Source organism: Syngnathoides biaculeatus, chromosome 20 (genome assembly GCF_019802595.1).
Source record: "Syngnathoides biaculeatus isolate LvHL_M chromosome 20, ASM1980259v1, whole genome shotgun sequence".
Lineage (NCBI taxonomy): Eukaryota > Metazoa > Chordata > Actinopteri > Syngnathiformes > Syngnathidae > Syngnathoides > Syngnathoides biaculeatus.
Window position 1 is genome coordinate 8,705,506 of NC_084659.1, and position 16,625 is coordinate 8,722,130.

The following is a 16,625-nucleotide window of genomic DNA, read 5'->3' on the forward strand; positions in this document are numbered from 1 at the left end:
TCAAACTTTTAATCAATGGATACAGCACCGCATTATCATTTTAGATTGAGTTTGAGTCATTTATTTATCATTTATTAGTCATTTCCTCCCATTTTTACAAATGGCAAATACACTTTATTTTGGGGGTCATTGATGGAGCAGTCCAGCTCATCAATATGCAAACACTTTCTTTGACGCACGTCGACGAGTACGTGGACTACACGCGTCCTTCCAAGGCCTGCGTGGCCTTTGAGCCGTTTTGCATTTTACGAGGGGCATCGAGCGGAGCTGGAATGCCCGTTAAACGGCGTCATGTCGGTGCACAACTCGCTTAAGAAGCATCCAAGACATGAACTGTAATTAACTGGAAGACGTCCTTTCATACGCTTCAAACAACAAACGTTGGGCTGGCTGGTCACAGCAGGCGTCTATTTTTGATAAAAGCAGAAAAGATCAAACTATATCAGATTGCTGCGTTGCCTTTGAGTGGGAGATGAAAGGACAATGAGCAGTTTTAGCCGCAGCCTTCTCCCGAGTGCGCAGCTCCCGGTTCAGTGTGATAAGACGCCATCCTCATCCTCAGATTTCAATCGCCACTTCTCGCATCGCATCCTCTTATCACGCGCGTCCACTCCATCCATCCTGCCGTCCTACTTCCTGTTTTGTCCTCAGCCTCTCTCCTCCTTTCGCTCTCGGTTTGCAGGACCGGAAGCTGTCCAAGTCGGAGCGGCAGCGCTTCAAGGAGGAGGCCGGGATGCTGAAGGGCCTCCAGCATCCCAACATCGTCCGCTTCTACGACTCGTGGGAGGGGCCGTGCAAGGGGAAGAAGTGCATCGTGCTGGTCACCGAGCTCATGACTTCGGGCACCCTCAAGACGTGAGTTTTTGTCTGACGTACAGTCGATGACCGCCACTAAAAACGATCGTAATCATTGTCTGTAGATGCCACAATGTGGTGGAAAAGCTCTACTTTTGTCAATATGAAACTCCTCAAATCACTTCAACGTTGTTCCTTGGCAAGAAGATGGCACCAAAGTAATTCTTCTTAGTGATGGTTCTCAAACTGACCTCAAACACTTGCATTCAAGCACTGATGGGTCTTGCAGTTGTGATGAAAATGTTTTTATTCCAATAAACTCAAATATAAGACTTGTCAGAGTAATTAGAGGCCCCATAGCTCAGTGGTTGGAGCGTTGGTTTGGTAAACCAGGGGTCGTGAGTTCGTATCTCACTGGGGTTGGGTCAGGAAGGGCATCCGGAGTAAAAACTGTGCCAAACAAATATGAGCGTTCATCTGAGATGTCACGCTGTGGCGACCCCTGACGGGGCACGCTGAAAGAAACTTACTTTTACAAGAGTAACAATCATTCAGTCATTAGTGATATTTTAATCTCTTTTAACCTGCAACAAAAGATATTTCAGTTATTTGGGGTCTCGGACTGTAACCTAGAGCAGAGGACAGGGTTTGAGAAACTGTTGCCGGAACTTGCAGGGTAGTGGCGAGCGTTGTAGCCCGAGAGGGATTCATCATCCATTTTTCAGAACATTATTTGCAGTCGACTATCAAAGTCTTGTCATCCGTGTTTACCTTAAAATATTTCCACACACGCTGTGACGGCTCATACTCTGTCTGCCGGTAACTTGTGACATGCTGGTAAAGTGGAATCTTTGTTGTGGTATCGAAGCAAATTTGCGTATGAGTAGAGGTGTACAGTATTTGCATCAATACTGGTAGTGACAATAGAGGATACGTTGCCCCCCCCCCAAAAAAAAAATCTGCGAATAGCTTGAACTGTCATGTGATGGTTCATTGCACACTTCACAAGTGCTCCCTGCAAAAATGGCGGGGTAACAATGCAGAGTGTCTGTCCAACTGTTTCTGCACCATGCGCCTCCCCACCCAAATGAAAAAAAAATAATAATTCAGCGTGGAGAATCAATGTCTGCGGTCGTCATTGTCCACGCGGCGAGCACGTCTATTGAAGCATGCGGTCTATTCAATGTGATTCCACAATAAGAGGCAAAAACGTGGGGCGAGCTGGCGAGCGAGCGCCGTGGCCCCCCGCCTCCCCGCCGCGGTGCATGGCGGGACACGGGCCCACCTGCCAGCTGCTTGCTTCTGCTGCAGATTCCTCTCATTCCTGTCAACCAGACAGACAGACAGCGGCAGGGACCAAGTGAAGCGTGCCGAGGGGGGGGGGGGGGGGGGGACAACGCCACGACGAGACGCATGGATGAGCATGCTGACGGTTTCCGTTCAAACGGGGCGCGAGAGCGGAACACTCTAAAGAGGCATGAAAACACTTGAATTTTATTAGGGAAGCGGTTCTAAGTAGGAAAGTGTCTCTGCCTGACCCCAAAATGAGCCACCTGTGACCGGAGTAACAAGCGTGACAAAGCTTATTAAGGCGACACTGCCATCTGCTGCACGCTGGAGGATCTCCATTCAATTTTGACTTCATAAATCCAAAATTGTATTGTACAGTACAGTAGAAGCAATTCCCCACCCGTCTCAAAATGCCATCACCAGAGGTTATCCTTAAGGAAATAATGCAAATATGTGTGAATTAATGTTACATTGTGCAGGAGCCAGTGAAGAAGAATGTAAATCAGTGTCACAATGTTGAGTGGCTGCCTGTACGCATGTACTGGACTGTACCACCGTATGTTATGTTGGCTTTAGTCCAGATGAGCGCTCTACAAGGAGGAGGAAAGCTTTCAGTGTTGGGAATGATGAGTGGGACAATAGATACGGGGGCATGGGACTATCGACTGCGAGCCCTCTTATCTGTGCGTGTATAACTCTTGCGAAACAAGGGAACTTACCTCACTTCACAACAAGCAGCAGTATGTCAGATACTGAGCCATTCTTCAAAAAAAGAGGCATCAAGATGTTAATCCTTAATCCCACTTGAAGATTACGCTCAAACTAAACAAATGGAATGACACAATGATTTAAAACAACAACATAGCTTTGCTCTACGTAAATCTAACTAGCTTCATCCTAAGAAAGAATGTCAAATGCCATAGATGGGCTAATACATTTTCACGTGTTATAACAGATAGATGAACACAATGATGTCGCAACATGGATTATAACAATACTGAGAGGCATATTTTTTGTTTTATCTGCAGAGAACAAGTAATATTACTGTTTTAGTGAGGCATTTATTAATCATTTACATTCATTCTATTATAATGTCATTGCTGCGAGTTTGTATAAAGAATTATACAAGTGCGAGTCCTTACACATTCAAATCAAACAACATATTACATTTATGGAACGAATTAGTCATTTACATGATTGCAAAAGGAATTTCAACTTTCTTCTCAAACCCACCACACTGAACTGCACGCACGTACTACAGTTTTCAGCGGCTCTCGTGAGATTCTGCACTTTTATTCAATTCCGAATTAGATCAAGGTTTTGGCTCTCAGATCTGAGAGGACTTGCATAAGGGGGGGGGGGGGGAATGTGATTATTCTGCTGTGATGTAGTCAATCTAAAATTAAGACAAGATCATCTTCCGACCCCGCATCTGATCCAGAGTGACGAAATTAATCCCCTTTTTTTATCCAACTAGACTTCAAAACAAATGTTTGATATCGGATGAAGAATTCTTCCCGGAAATGCGACAAAGTTCATGTTTATTCCCGCCGCGACCTTTTGGTTGTCCCAGATGGATGACTGAAGTCATTTCCGGACTTTTTGATTTTTCGGCAGCTACCTGAAACGCTTCAAGGTGATGAAGATCAAGGTGCTGCGTTCGTGGTGCCGGCAGATCCTCAAGGGTCTCCACTTCCTGCACACCAGAGCGCCGCCCATCATTCACCGCGACCTCAAGTGCGACAACATCTTCATCACCGGGCCCACCGGCTCGGTCAAAATCGGTGACCTGGGCTTAGCCACGCTGAAACGGGCCTCGTTTGCCAAGAGCGTCATTGGTAGGATGCCTCAAACTACTATCGCGGTGACGACGTAGTGTATCTTGAACGTGCGGTCTTCCTGGTTTCCGTGGTCAGGCACTCCTGAGTTTATGGCTCCAGAAATGTACGAGGAGAAGTACGATGAATCTGTGGACGTTTACGCCTTCGGGATGTGCATGCTCGAGATGGCCACGTCGGAGTACCCCTACTCGGAATGCCAGAACGCCGCCCAGATCTACAGACGAGTCACCAGCGTGAGTATTTTTGCACCGCATGAGATCCACTCATGTTTAGTCATTTTTTTGTTCGTTTATTCTGGATAACTTTCCACATGATTGGAAAATAAGACATCAGATATCATCGTTATCAAAATCAGTTGCCGTGTTTACTACTTTACTTTTATATGGCATGAAATTTGTTTCGAACCACTTGGGCCCGAATAAAAGAGGCAGTCATCGTTCTGCCCAGTCTCACTTTCTTTCTTTTTTTTTTTTTTTTTTTTAACGACTGCATTACATTTACATTTTAGTCTGTATGACTTCCGCGCACACCTGCCTGATTTAATTTCTCCCTATTAAAAATCGCATTACTTCACCCTCAGGGTCCTGATTTAAAATCCGGTGCGCAGCCCTAACAACATCCCCTTTCCTCCCACCTCATGACGTCCAGCCTGACGTTTTTTTTTTTTTTTTTTTTTTTTTTTTTTTTTTGCCAAAACAACCAGTCGACCGCCTGCGTTATTTTCCGACACACCCCAGGTAGCTCCTCTCTCTTCGCCGGCTAATTGATCCCCGCGGCCGGCGTGTCCCGACGAGGTCGGTCACCAAAATTAACTTCTTACGTAGTCACGAAAAAAAGAAAGGTCGGAAAGTTCAATTTACTAGGAAGTCGGGAAGTAATGATGTTACGAATACCAGTTTGTGTGTGTGTGTGTGTGTGAGGGGGGGACACTTAACCAATTTACAGGAATTGATGTTGGAGGTATTACGCATGGGTGAAGGAAACCGCTATTAAAGATGCCAGGATGCAGGATGGTTCACGTTACTATCTCAGTGAACGCTGCGTGAATCCTATTGTGAGCTGGGATATTGATCTATAAATGTGTTATAAGGCCCGTGTCGTCGCCCGGTCCTTTAATCCTGTCCGGGAACGGCTTCCCCTTCCTCCTGAGCATTCCTTACCTCCAGTCAGGCCCACAAAGGCCGCTTTCTCTCCCCGTCATCTGTCAGCCCTAATAGCATTACTCCCCCCGTGAGTCCCAAATCTGTTTGGCACTGGAATCTCAGTGTGTGTATTTGTGGGTGACTGTGAAATACGGAGAGGGAGCTTGAGAGTTGGTGGTAGGGCGTGGAAGGAGAGGAGGGAGCCAATGACGGAAAAGATGGGAGGTGGTCATTTGCGCTCGCTGGTAAACAATCTTCAGTCACTTTGGACTAAAAGCGAAGCCTTTTCTCTGGCTCCACTCAAGGTAAGTCACTCACCTTCTATTGCTGTATGTCTTGACCCATCCCTTTAGGAGTATGATTAAGATATAGATTATATTACACTTGACATACTAGTCTCTACAAGTCATGCATCTGCAAGTAAAGTTTTTAAAAGTGTAACAACTGAACGCATTTGTTCTGTTTTTTTTTTTTCCCTCATTTTCATTTGATTGTAATTAAAAATTAAACTACATTTAGATCACTCGACCAAGAATCGTGCAAATTGTAGTCTAGGGAGAGTTAATTTGGGCCTTTTACATCAGCATCAAGTCCTGTACATCCACTCAAAGAGGATCTTGGGAGTTGAATTGCAAAATACTTTGTAATTAATTCCCGATTTGGGCCCACCCGTACGTGCTTATGCTTGATAAATTTGAATACAGTCCTGACAAACACACTACTCTGTTCAACCGCCGTCATTTTAAATGACAAGACGCCACTGACGTGAACGTCTATGATTCCGTGTTATGTAATTAGGATGTGACTTTAATGCCACATGTTTTCAAATGTATTTACATTTCAGAATGTTCTCTTGCCTCTGTCTTGATTCAAGTCACGCACGTCACGTGACTCTGAAAGTAAACAGCAGCATTAATTCAATTTTGTTTTATAATTGCACTGTATGAACATTAGAGCGTCATCCCAAGTAAGCTGAAGGGTCATTTGTCCAGAGTACACTTGATTGAGTTAACTTTTTTTTTTTTTTCTTTTTTTTTTTAACCGTCACGCAGGGAGTGAAGCCCGGCAGTTTCGACAAGGTGGCCATTCCAGAAGTGAAGGAAATCATCGAGGGCTGCATCAGAACCAACAAAGATGAACGGTACGACATCCACAAACACACGCTAACCAAGCAGTGTGCAATTTTTTGAAGCAATGATCCCATCCAGTAGTCTTATTGTTTTTCTGACCCCTTTGTTGATGAAAATTCAATTATCTCAGCCCAAATAATAGTCAGCCACTGGTAGCTCTGAAGTTGAGAAAATAATAATTCATCTCAAGATGAATGTTGTTGATCCGCTTTAAGTGAATGCCATGTCTAACATCTTAGTCCATCACAAAGTCGGTCTTAATTGCGCCTTCAAACTTAGCTGTCTTGCCCCTGTAGATACGCCATCAAGATCCTGTTGAACCACGCCTTCTTCCAGGAGGACACGGGGGTCCGGGTTGAGCTGGCGGAGGAGGATGACGGGGAAATGATCGCCATCAAGCTGTGGCTCAGAATAGAAGACGTCAAGAAGCTCAAAGGCAAGAAAAAGAAGACAAACGATCAAATTTTATAGTATTATTCAATGAATCGATGGGGTAATTGGGAGAATACAGTAAAGCCTCGGTTCTCAAACGTCCCCGTTTTCAAATAATTTTTTTACTTCTGTTTTCGAACGAAAATCGGTACCCGAACGCCCCAGACAAAACCCGGAAATAACAAATTGTGCGCGGCCAGACCAGCTGACCCACCCGCGACGCCTTTTGTTTTTGTCTATTGGAACGCCCCCCCCCCAAAAAAAAAAAAAACCATAAATGACATAATGCGCGCGGTGCAACCAGCGCACTTTTGTTATTCTGTATAACGCAGCCTCTGTACACAGACGTGTCCTGGTAGTGACTGTTTTTTTTTTTTTTCTTCTTATGGAGGACTACCGTATTAACCCCCAAGCAAGGCTCCAAAGAAGACAAGTTGCTTGTTTAAACTTATTCTGCACTTTTGTTAATTAAAAAAAAAGTTTACAAGGCTGGGGGCCGAATTGCTACAGATACGGCAATGCACTCCCAGCCTAGCATACTCTACTGCTAAAACATACATTTTAGGCAAAAAATAAATGTATCTCTTATCTCAAACTATACATGTATTCCTGACATGCAGGTTATTATCAGGAAAAGCTTTTAAAAAGCCACATTTTTTTAGGCTTGGAACGCATTATTTCTTTTTCATTCATTGTAATGGGAAACGTCGATTCGGTTTTTGAACAAATCACTTCTCGAACCGGTTTCTGGAACAGATTGTGGTCAAGAACCGAGGCATCACTGTACTTGATTCTAAAAAGTTGCCGTAGCTGCTTTTCTCCTTACCTTCTATGGGTTGAAATACATTTGTAACAACTGCCTACTGTGTTGTTGCGTTTCCAGGAAAATACAAAGACAACGAAGCCATCGAGTTCTCATTCGACCTCGTCAAGGACGTTCCCGAAGATGTGGCCCAGGAAATGGTATAAACCGCAGGCGCTCTGGGTTCAGTAAAAGGAAATCACGAGCGCAACGAGGCTTGTCACGTCGTCCCACTTTTAGGTTGAGTCTGGCTATGTGGCCGAGGGCGACCACAAGACTATGGCCAAAGCCATCAAGGATCGCGTGTCACTGATCCGGAGGAAGCGAGAGCAGAGGCAGCTCGTGCGAGAAGAGCAGGCGAAGAGGAAATTTGAGGCGGAACAACAACAGGCACTCAAAGCGTCTCAGGTTTTTAAATCTTTACGTTCTAGTGCGAGACAAGTTCATTTCCATTGATTCTGATGGTGCAAGATTATTTCAGGAGAGTTCGGAAGCGTGGTCGCAGAACAAACGGATCTCAAGGCAGCACTTTATTCACTTTTGGTTCTTTTTTTCTACCAATTTTTTTTTATTTTTGGTGCCAGCCGGAGGTTGAGGAGACGGAGGCGGAGCAACAGCATCGCTATCAGCAGCTGGGCACCTCACACGCAAGTAAGACACGTGACGTTGATTTGTCGAAACGTCAAAATATTCCCGCACCAGACGTTCCGTTCATCACAGCTGAAGGCGCGGACAGCGGTCAGGGCTCCTCGCTTTTCTCCGGCGACTGCCCCCAGCTGGGTCAGCTGACCATGTCCTACAGCTGCCCGCCCGCCACCCAGCCTCAGTCGCAGAGCCCCTACCCCTCCACAGCCGGAGGCGCCGCCACTGCGCAGCAGCACCCGGCCTACGCCCAGCCTCCGCAGCCAGTGGTGAGTGGCGTTCAAAGGCGTTTTATCGCGCCAAATGTGCTCTCGGCCTTGTTGCGTGGTGCGTTTGGAGTGGGATCATTGCAGTGCCTGCGAGTGGGCTTGCGGTGATGAGTTGCGCATGTTTGTCTCGACATATCAAAAGTCACGAGAGCAGTAGCGGAAGATTTATAATTCCTGGCCGTCCCACATTATTATATAATTTCTTCTCTCCTCCATCCAAGCTCCTCTTTTTCGGTTATTAGATGACTGTAGTCCAACATTTTTCCTTCCTTTTTTGTTTTCTTGACCCACTCTTAAGTTGTATTTAAATGTTGTGTGAATTTTGTTTGTATCAAGTGATGACATAACTAGATTTTCACTCACAGAACTCTGGGTTGATTTTTAAAAACGAGTAAAATAAAAAAGAAAAATGAACGTATACACATTTAGAAGAACAACTCTCCAAATGAAGATAATTCATTTTGGAAGCTTCTTGAAAGTTGGAGATACTTCTTGTTATGAATGACACTGGACATTAATTTCTCACACAATATGATTTCATTATCAACAATGACTAAATAAGGTAGAAAACAGATTTAAATATGAATGTGCAACACCGTAGTCAAGTCAAAAGGAGCTAGAGAACAATGTGGACAACAACAAACGTAAAAGTAATAGACGTATTTATATCATCTCCAGTGAATCTCAAAAGTGTTTTCCTTTTCAAATGATCACCTCTGCAGCATTCCTAGGAAATCACAATGTTTCATCACTGCTGAGCGACTGTTTATTGACGATAGCTGGGGTCACCTTGTAAGTGACCCCTGGCTTGGTGTGATTGTTTTCTTATGTTGACATTTTGTTGCCGTTGTCTATTTTTCTTTGGGTCTTCACTTGTGTTTCTTTTCCCTTTCGGTCCCAACCTCCTCCCACCCCGCAGCCTGCGTCCCGCCGCCGTCGAAGCCGTAGCATGTCCGTTTGCGTCCCCCCCTCCTCCTACTCCCTCGCCCCCATCCCCCTGGCGCCGCCCTCCACCCCTCCGCCAGTCCCGTCCCCCCACGCCGGCACCTCCCCTCGCGCACCTCGCTCTGCCGAGAGGGACACGTTCGCCGTGCGCCTCTCCCAAGCCCTGGAGACGGTGCTTCCTCTTCACTCGGCCCCGTCGCTGCCCGGGGCCAGGCGGCGGAGGGCCAGCCTGCCCGCCCTCTTCTCCAGCCCTGTAGGTTCAAAGCTCCTCGTCTCGCTGCGCTACGTTTTGGAGGTGGGAAGCAGAGAGTTTAGTAAAAGGAGAAGATGAGCGACCATGTGCCACACTGGTATCTGATCCATCTCTTTTTCTGCCTCTCTTCTTCTGGTGGACCACCAAGGGATTATGTTCATTTCGGGTTGACTGGCTGTCCAAAGTCTATGCAGATGTACTAATATCACATGCATCTAGCACCATGAAAGCCCATTCACATACACTTTATAAGAAATTAAAGAAGCAATAACTATCTATGTGTCCCTAAAGACAGACTTTTTTTTTTTTTTTTAAACAAGGATCTACAGTGGTGCAGATTGACATCCAAATTTAATTTGTTCTGTGGCCACGTGCTTGTATCTAAAAATCATCTTTCACCACTGAAGTAAAAGGAACACCATTAATCCATTTCAGCCTCCCCCACAAAAAACACATTTCTAAAAAGGAAAAATAGCCCTCTATAATATTCTACTTTATAATACAAAAACAGTAAGCATCATTATTATATAAATTATAACATTAGATGTTTTCTTCATCATGATTTCTAGTCCTACATGGCATTTTGTTCTCAATACACAATGTGAGATGCCCAAAAACAGGTTGTATCTCGCAAAGGTTGGATCATTGGATTTTAAGGCATCATTGGACTAGCATGCCATCAAAAATCAGTAGATGCTTTAAACAAAACAAAACAAAAAAATGGAGTGAAGATGCATCGTCAGATTGAAGTTCCAGCGAATATTTCACCTTCCAGCTTTATCCCTCCCTAACTTTATGTTGCTGTACCTCTTTTTCACCCACATGCTTTCCTCAATCTCTTTTTTTTTTTTTTTTTAATTATTTTTCGTTTAATTATTCTTTGGAATTACCCCATTTGTCCTCACCCCCTCTTTTTGCTTCTGGGGATATGTTGTTCAGAAACAATGCTCTTTGTCTTGCCTTCCTGTAATTCTTAAACCCGCTGTATCTCATTGTCGCAGCAGCATTCAATGGCGCACCCCTACAGTGGAGGAGCGAGCACAGGAGGAGGAGCAGGGGGGAGCGCCCCTCTTCCTACGCTACCAGACCCCCCTACTATTTTCTTCCCCTCCATCCCCGAACGGCCCATTTCCTTCTCGCCTCCTCCGACCGCCCCCCCGAAGGCCTACAACACGCAGCGGCGCAAGAGCACGTCTATTCTGGAGGCTCACACCCGCCACTTTCAGCCGGCGTACCCCCGATACGGGAGCAGCTTGCACCCCTTCTCCGGCATGGAGGGCGTGGACCCTCCCGCTCTTTTCATGGCCAACCCCAGTTTCGCCACAGCCGCTCAGAGGCTTGGAGTCGGGGAGCACCTGCATCTCCCGGGACAATCGGAACCGACGTTCTACGGCTACAAGGACAGGAGGGCGGAACACGAGGAAGTTGTGAGGAGACTGAGTTTAAATCAAGCGGCCTTACTGGACCATTATGAAGCCATAGCGTACGGCGGCTACCCGATCACCGCGCATCAGCTCGGCCTCTTGAGTTTCCATCAGCAGAGGCAAGCGGCTGCAGCGGCTGCGGGTTTGGGCTACGATTCTGGTCCTCAGCCAGGTTTCCTGCACCCTCACATCATGCAAAGACTGAGCGCCCACAGTCCAATCCCTGCGCCGTTACCGCCGATGAACCAACCCAGCGGTTGCCCCGTTTCTTGTTCATCCACTGACGCGCAACACCACGCGCCGCCTTCCACCTACCCGATGTCAGCGCCGCCCGTCATGGCTGAAGCGCCGCCGCCTACGGGAAGCGTTTTCGACTACCATTTAGCTGCCGCGGCAGCTGCCGCCGCTAGTGACCCGAGCCTGCTGGCCTCCAGACTGTACCGAGGCCGGAGGAGTTCTATGGATCTCCCTCTGGAGGAAAACACCTCAACGGGGTCAGGCGGCTCCGGCTCGTACGTTCGACTCCAGCCGGTAACGGAGGAGATGGGTTCCTACATCAGTCCCGAGCTGCCCTTACCGCCAGGAAGTCTCCTCCTCCATCACGCGGTCCTGAGCGCCAAAGACCGAAGTCCTGAACCATCCAGCGATTCTCTGCAGTCCTCCGATGCAGGAGAGTTCCAGTCGCCTCCTCCCTCGTCCCGCCATTTCGACTCCTCCGCCGCTCGGTCCATCCCGCGGTCGTCGTCCGCTGTATTCTGTGATTCAACGGAAAGCCAGGCGCATCCGCCCTCCATGCAGAGTTTTCTCCCTCCCACGCCGTCCTCCAACCCGGAAGCGTCGGCGGCCCAACAGGAATCAGTCGTTCAGAGCGTTTGGGCCCGACAAGGAGGGGTGGTTCCCTCCCAGCCCGACATGACGTACCATGAGTCATTACTGGCCATGCAGGCCAATAACCCCGCACTGGTACACGTTCACGTTTTCAACATTCTCGAAGGCCTGAACCCATGGGTCCAATTACATTTTTGCAACGTTGTTGCTTTAGTTGTATGTATTGCCTTACAGATTGGCGTTATCACGGTACCAGATGCGGCATAGTATTGCTTTTGGTGGCGAGGTACCGCGGTACCTTGATCATAACTGTACATCATACAACTATTAGACATTTCAGCTTTTCAAAATAGAAACCAGTGATTGTTTTTTGAACAACTTAGTAGTAGTAACTTTTTACGTAGACGAGTGGTAAGGTAATTTGACCCATGGGGCACTCCTGTTGTACCCTACCAACCTGACACCCCCGATCGTATTTTTTTTTTTTTTTTTTTTGCCAATGTAGTAAAGTTGTGAATTTAACCCCTTCCAGTTGCTTGAATGCTGCAGAGCACGTCTCAAATGTTCTTTTCCAAATACAGTGAATAAAATAAGTATTTGAACTGCTATATTGCAAGTTCCCCTACTTAGAAATCTGAGAGGGGTCTGAAATTTTCATCGTAGGCGCGTGTTCACTGTGAGAGATCAAAAAAGAAAAATCCAGAAATCACAATGTATGATTTTTTTTTTTTTTTTTTTTTTTTAACGATTGACGACGTTTGACCTATGTAATTACAGACAATGGCTACTGTACCAAATATTAACATTGGTTTTCATAGGTGTTCAAATACTTATTTGCAGCTGTATCACACAAATAAATTGTTAAAAAATCATCCATTATGATTTCTGGATTTTACTTTTTGGATTATCTCTCCCACAGTGGACACGCACCGTCGATGAAAATTTCAGACGCCTCTCTGATTTCTAAGTAGGGGAACTTGCAATATAGCAGTGTGTTCAAATACTTATTTTATTCACTGCATGTCACTTTTTTTTTTTTGGATTGATAAAAATGATTAAAAAAATTTGTTGGGATATTCAGATTTGCTTGAGACTTGCCCTGTTGTACCAGCTTTGTAAACAGTCTAAGCCTCCTATTTTTTTTTTTTACATTGTGTACTAAGTAAGTAATATTTTGTATGTATGTTCATGTACATCTGTATATGGAAACATGTGTTTGTACAAGTATGCTATACACGTGGTATACTTGAATTTTACACTTGTCCAAATCCAAAGTCGCTTTCCATAGTAATATTGTCATTGCTTCATGAAATACATTTAATATTAATGAAATGTAAATTAAGTAATAATTTAATTCGTTGTATTCTATTGGCTTGAAGGCTTCGTAAAGCCGCGAGACTTTGTTGATTTGTGCAGGCAAACACACCAAAACATACAACAAATCCACAGAGGCTTAGATTCAATAAAGCAATGTGCAGACATTATTTTTATGTATTTTTTGTAGCTTTGATTCAGTTATTTGTTTTTGCTTTTTGTGTGTGTTATCACTTGTTTTGCAGGGATTAAAGGTTACAGCTGCAACGCGTCAAACCCTTAGAAAGCCGATAAGATCGGTGTCATATTTGTCATTGTTTTCATTTTGCGTCCCTTGTAGCTTTTCTGTCATGACATTATCATTTTTATTCCTGCGCTTTTTATTTGTCCGTTTAGCTGATTTGTTGCAACTATACTTGTTTAAGTTCCTGTCTTGACAAGTATAATGTTGTATGCGGCCTTCTAAGGGTTCATTTTGGGTTGATGGTCCCAATTTGAAGGTTATTGTTATGTTTGGTCCAGGATTGAAGGTTAAGAATAGGAAGCAATAGGACTCCCCAAACGAGTATAATTGTTTGGTTTCATTTGTGACTGTGTAACATGCACTTACCTTTCATTTACGACCACGCATGAGAACCAAGCCCAATCTAATGAGCCTAACCCCAGTATTTGGAACGCTACAAGCTGTCTACATTGTGTGTGTGTGTTTTATACGTGTTGTACTCTGACAATTTGTCTGTGTGCATGTGTGCATACGCAAGAATGAAACCTAGACTAGTCGAAGTACCTTGCGTTTGCGCTCATGCAGTCTTCCCATCAGCAGGACGTAGTACATCAATTTTGATTCTTTCCCGTTTTCTTCAAAAGCAGATTTCAAGCTGCCAGCCTGCCCCAGGTTCCCCGATTTTAGGACCAGTGGCCCCGCAAGCGACCTCTCAAGGGACCCCGCAGCAGGTGACAAAAATAAGCCAATTTCTTTGTTTTTAAATGCTCCAAGCCTTGCAAATTGTTTGAATTCCTCTTTATAGGTGGGTGCATCTGTCCAGTTTGTTGCTTCATCACGCACAACTCCTTGCTTCGGGCCTCTCTCTGTACAAACAGTCATGTGTCACCAATATTACATAAATGAAATTTTTCCAATGATGCCACACACTTATCAGCTCAGTTGGCTTCTCTTTGCTTTTTTTTTCCCCCCCTCTGCGCTCGTCGGCATGCCGCCTCTGTCGGGTTTGTCTCTCGCTCTCTCATGTGTGCTTAGTCATGTGACTTCAGCCCGTTTCCCAGTATCAACCACTCGTTTTTTCTATACCAATCTCAGCGAGCGCTGACTCAGGTAACGTCAGCGATGTCGTGCATGTGCGTAAGCTGCACCCTTTCCCAGATTCTTCCCGAGTCCATCCCCTCGCTGACTTACCTTTCCTTTTCTGTCTCCTCTTCCTCATTTGATCGGCTCCTCCGCTTCCTCACCCCAGCCAGGCGCCAGCGCGGCCACCTGTACCGCAACCCCGGCGAGCCTCGTTCCTTCTCCTTCGCCGCCCCCTCCCGTCACCTTGCCGACAGCGGCCGTGGCGCTCCCTCCTTGCCCTCAGCCGCTTCCTGTTTCCCCTCTCCCCGCGCCCGTCTCCCAGCCATTGGCCACCATGGTGCCAATCATCAGTGTAGTGCCCGCCCCGCTCGATACTGTCACAGATGCCTCTCCGCAGGTACTGGTCGTGGCATGTCACGAACGTCCCTCCTCTCTGATGTTCAGAGGAGAACCCAAACCTTTGTCAATTGAGTCATAAATCCAGTCTTTGTTGATTCTCCCAAATGTTGGCATTGTGTTTTCTCTGTTTTGACTCTACTGTGTGCATTTCAGTCTGTGTCTCAGCCCTCCGACCTGTCCCACTTCCAGCTGCAGCCACCCCTGGTACAAGCATCAATAGAGAGGTAATAATAAATAATACATCTTGATTGGCGGTTTTTGGGATGTGAAATATGTGCGGCTGCACGAGGCGACAACACGCGGGAATCCATTGCAGTTGGACTGTTCAGATTTAGTTTTCCTAAAATGGAACAAAAGAAATTTAGCAAATAAAGCACTGTAATGGTCTGGCGTGTGGGCAAGGAGAGAAATTTAATTTGCGTGGATGTTTGCTTCTTACAAAAAAAATGGTCTGAAAAGATGATACCTCTCTATTTAATTGACCTTTATTCCCAGGTAACTCGCATAGATTCCATTAGTTCCCATGGATAGCTGCCATTTTTAAATATTTCCAAAATTCTGCAGTTTAACTTGTGATGGAAGGTCATACGAATTCCACCCCACATTATTATTTTTTTTGCTCTTTTTAACGACCATTTCAGCGGCCACTCTGAGGGCCTGAGCGATGGCAACGAGGGAGGAGGGGGAGGCCGCCACGAGGGCCGCTCCACCAAGCGGCACCAGAGACGTTCTGTGCGCAGCCGGTCGCGGCACGAGAAGATCGCCAGAGCCAAACTCAACGTCCTCAATGTAATGGGAGCAAACACCAGACTTCCGAGACACTCCTCACGCCAATGTCTTCATGTGTTTGTGTCTGTGTGAAGATTTCCAACCGAGGGGACCGAGTAGCAGAGTGTCAACTGGAGACGCACAACAGGAAGATGGTCACCTTCAGGTTTGACCTGGATGGTGACAACCCTGAAGAGATCGCCCAGATCATGGTACACGTTACATTGCTGCGTTTCATTTTTTTATTTTTTTACCATCCCCTTGCGATGATTTAAAAGTTGATTTCATGCCGTCCAGGTGCAGAGCGAGTTCATCCTGGAGAGCGAGAGGGAGTCGTTCATCGAGCAGGTCCGGGAGGTGATCGAGAACGCCGATGAAAAGGGCTTGGAGAGAGACGCTGGCGGGCAGGTGAGTGCAAAACCGCTGCATCGAGCTGCCGATTGTCGACAAGTAATTATATTTGATTGGCTTCCAGATGACCAGTGACGCGGCACAGCCGAATCTTGCGATATCAGTCCCCGCGCCAGGTGATCTGCTTGAACTAAATGTTCCATTCCGTTTAGATATACAAACCAGCCGGAGCAAAATAAACAACCATTGTGTTTATCTAGACACGCCCCCTTCCGCAACAGGACAAGTGGTCCACTCCGCGGGTCGCAAGTTCATCGTCAGCCCCGTACCCGAGGTCAGGCTCAAGGAATTGGGCCTTCCCGCATCTCCCTTACCATCCACTGCATCTTCTGTCGAAACGGGTAAGCATTTTACCTGAGCTTTCTAAAGCAGTATAAACAAATTCATCCACATGCTGAGTCATTCCAATGATATTAAACTTCATATCTGTACTATAATTTTCACGAGGGATTATTCCCGTTAAGTCACAGCGTGTGGCTTTTTATCCAATAAGATACGGTTTATCAAACATTACAGAAGCGTGACATGTAGGCCCCACGGCTGAATAATATAACTGGATATAAGTGGCCCTAAAAAATGATTAAAATTGGATAATCCCTTTTTTTTTTTTTTTTTTTTTTGGCATGGCTCACAG

General features: G+C 45.9%; 1 protein-coding gene across 3 annotated transcripts in view; it reads left to right on the forward strand.

Annotated features, from left to right (window-relative positions):
• Positions 1-16,625, forward strand: part of wnk1b (WNK lysine deficient protein kinase 1b) — a 70,786-nt gene that overhangs the window by 43,082 nt on the left and 11,079 nt on the right. For 2 of the 3 annotated variants that reach the window (XM_061806775.1, XM_061806776.1), the window contains exons 4-20: positions 683-855; positions 3,703-3,923; positions 4,002-4,159; positions 6,121-6,209; positions 6,495-6,634; positions 7,514-7,593; positions 7,673-7,840; positions 8,017-8,083; positions 8,153-8,343; positions 10,543-11,928; positions 13,978-14,061; positions 14,966-15,036; positions 15,454-15,601; positions 15,676-15,792; positions 15,878-15,988; positions 16,056-16,107; positions 16,192-16,332. In XM_061806775.1, coding sequence (XP_061662759.1) covers positions 683-855; positions 3,703-3,923; positions 4,002-4,159; positions 6,121-6,209; positions 6,495-6,634; positions 7,514-7,593; positions 7,673-7,840; positions 8,017-8,083; positions 8,153-8,343; positions 10,543-11,928; positions 13,978-14,061; positions 14,966-15,036; positions 15,454-15,601; positions 15,676-15,792; positions 15,878-15,988; positions 16,056-16,107; positions 16,192-16,332 — 3,397 coding nt within the window. The remainder of the gene's footprint in view (positions 1-682; positions 856-3,702; positions 3,924-4,001; positions 4,160-6,120; positions 6,210-6,494; positions 6,635-7,513; positions 7,594-7,672; positions 7,841-8,016; positions 8,084-8,152; positions 8,344-10,542; positions 11,929-13,977; positions 14,062-14,965; positions 15,037-15,453; positions 15,602-15,675; positions 15,793-15,877; positions 15,989-16,055; positions 16,108-16,191; positions 16,333-16,625) is intronic. The other variant, XM_061806774.1, reaches the window with a different exon arrangement.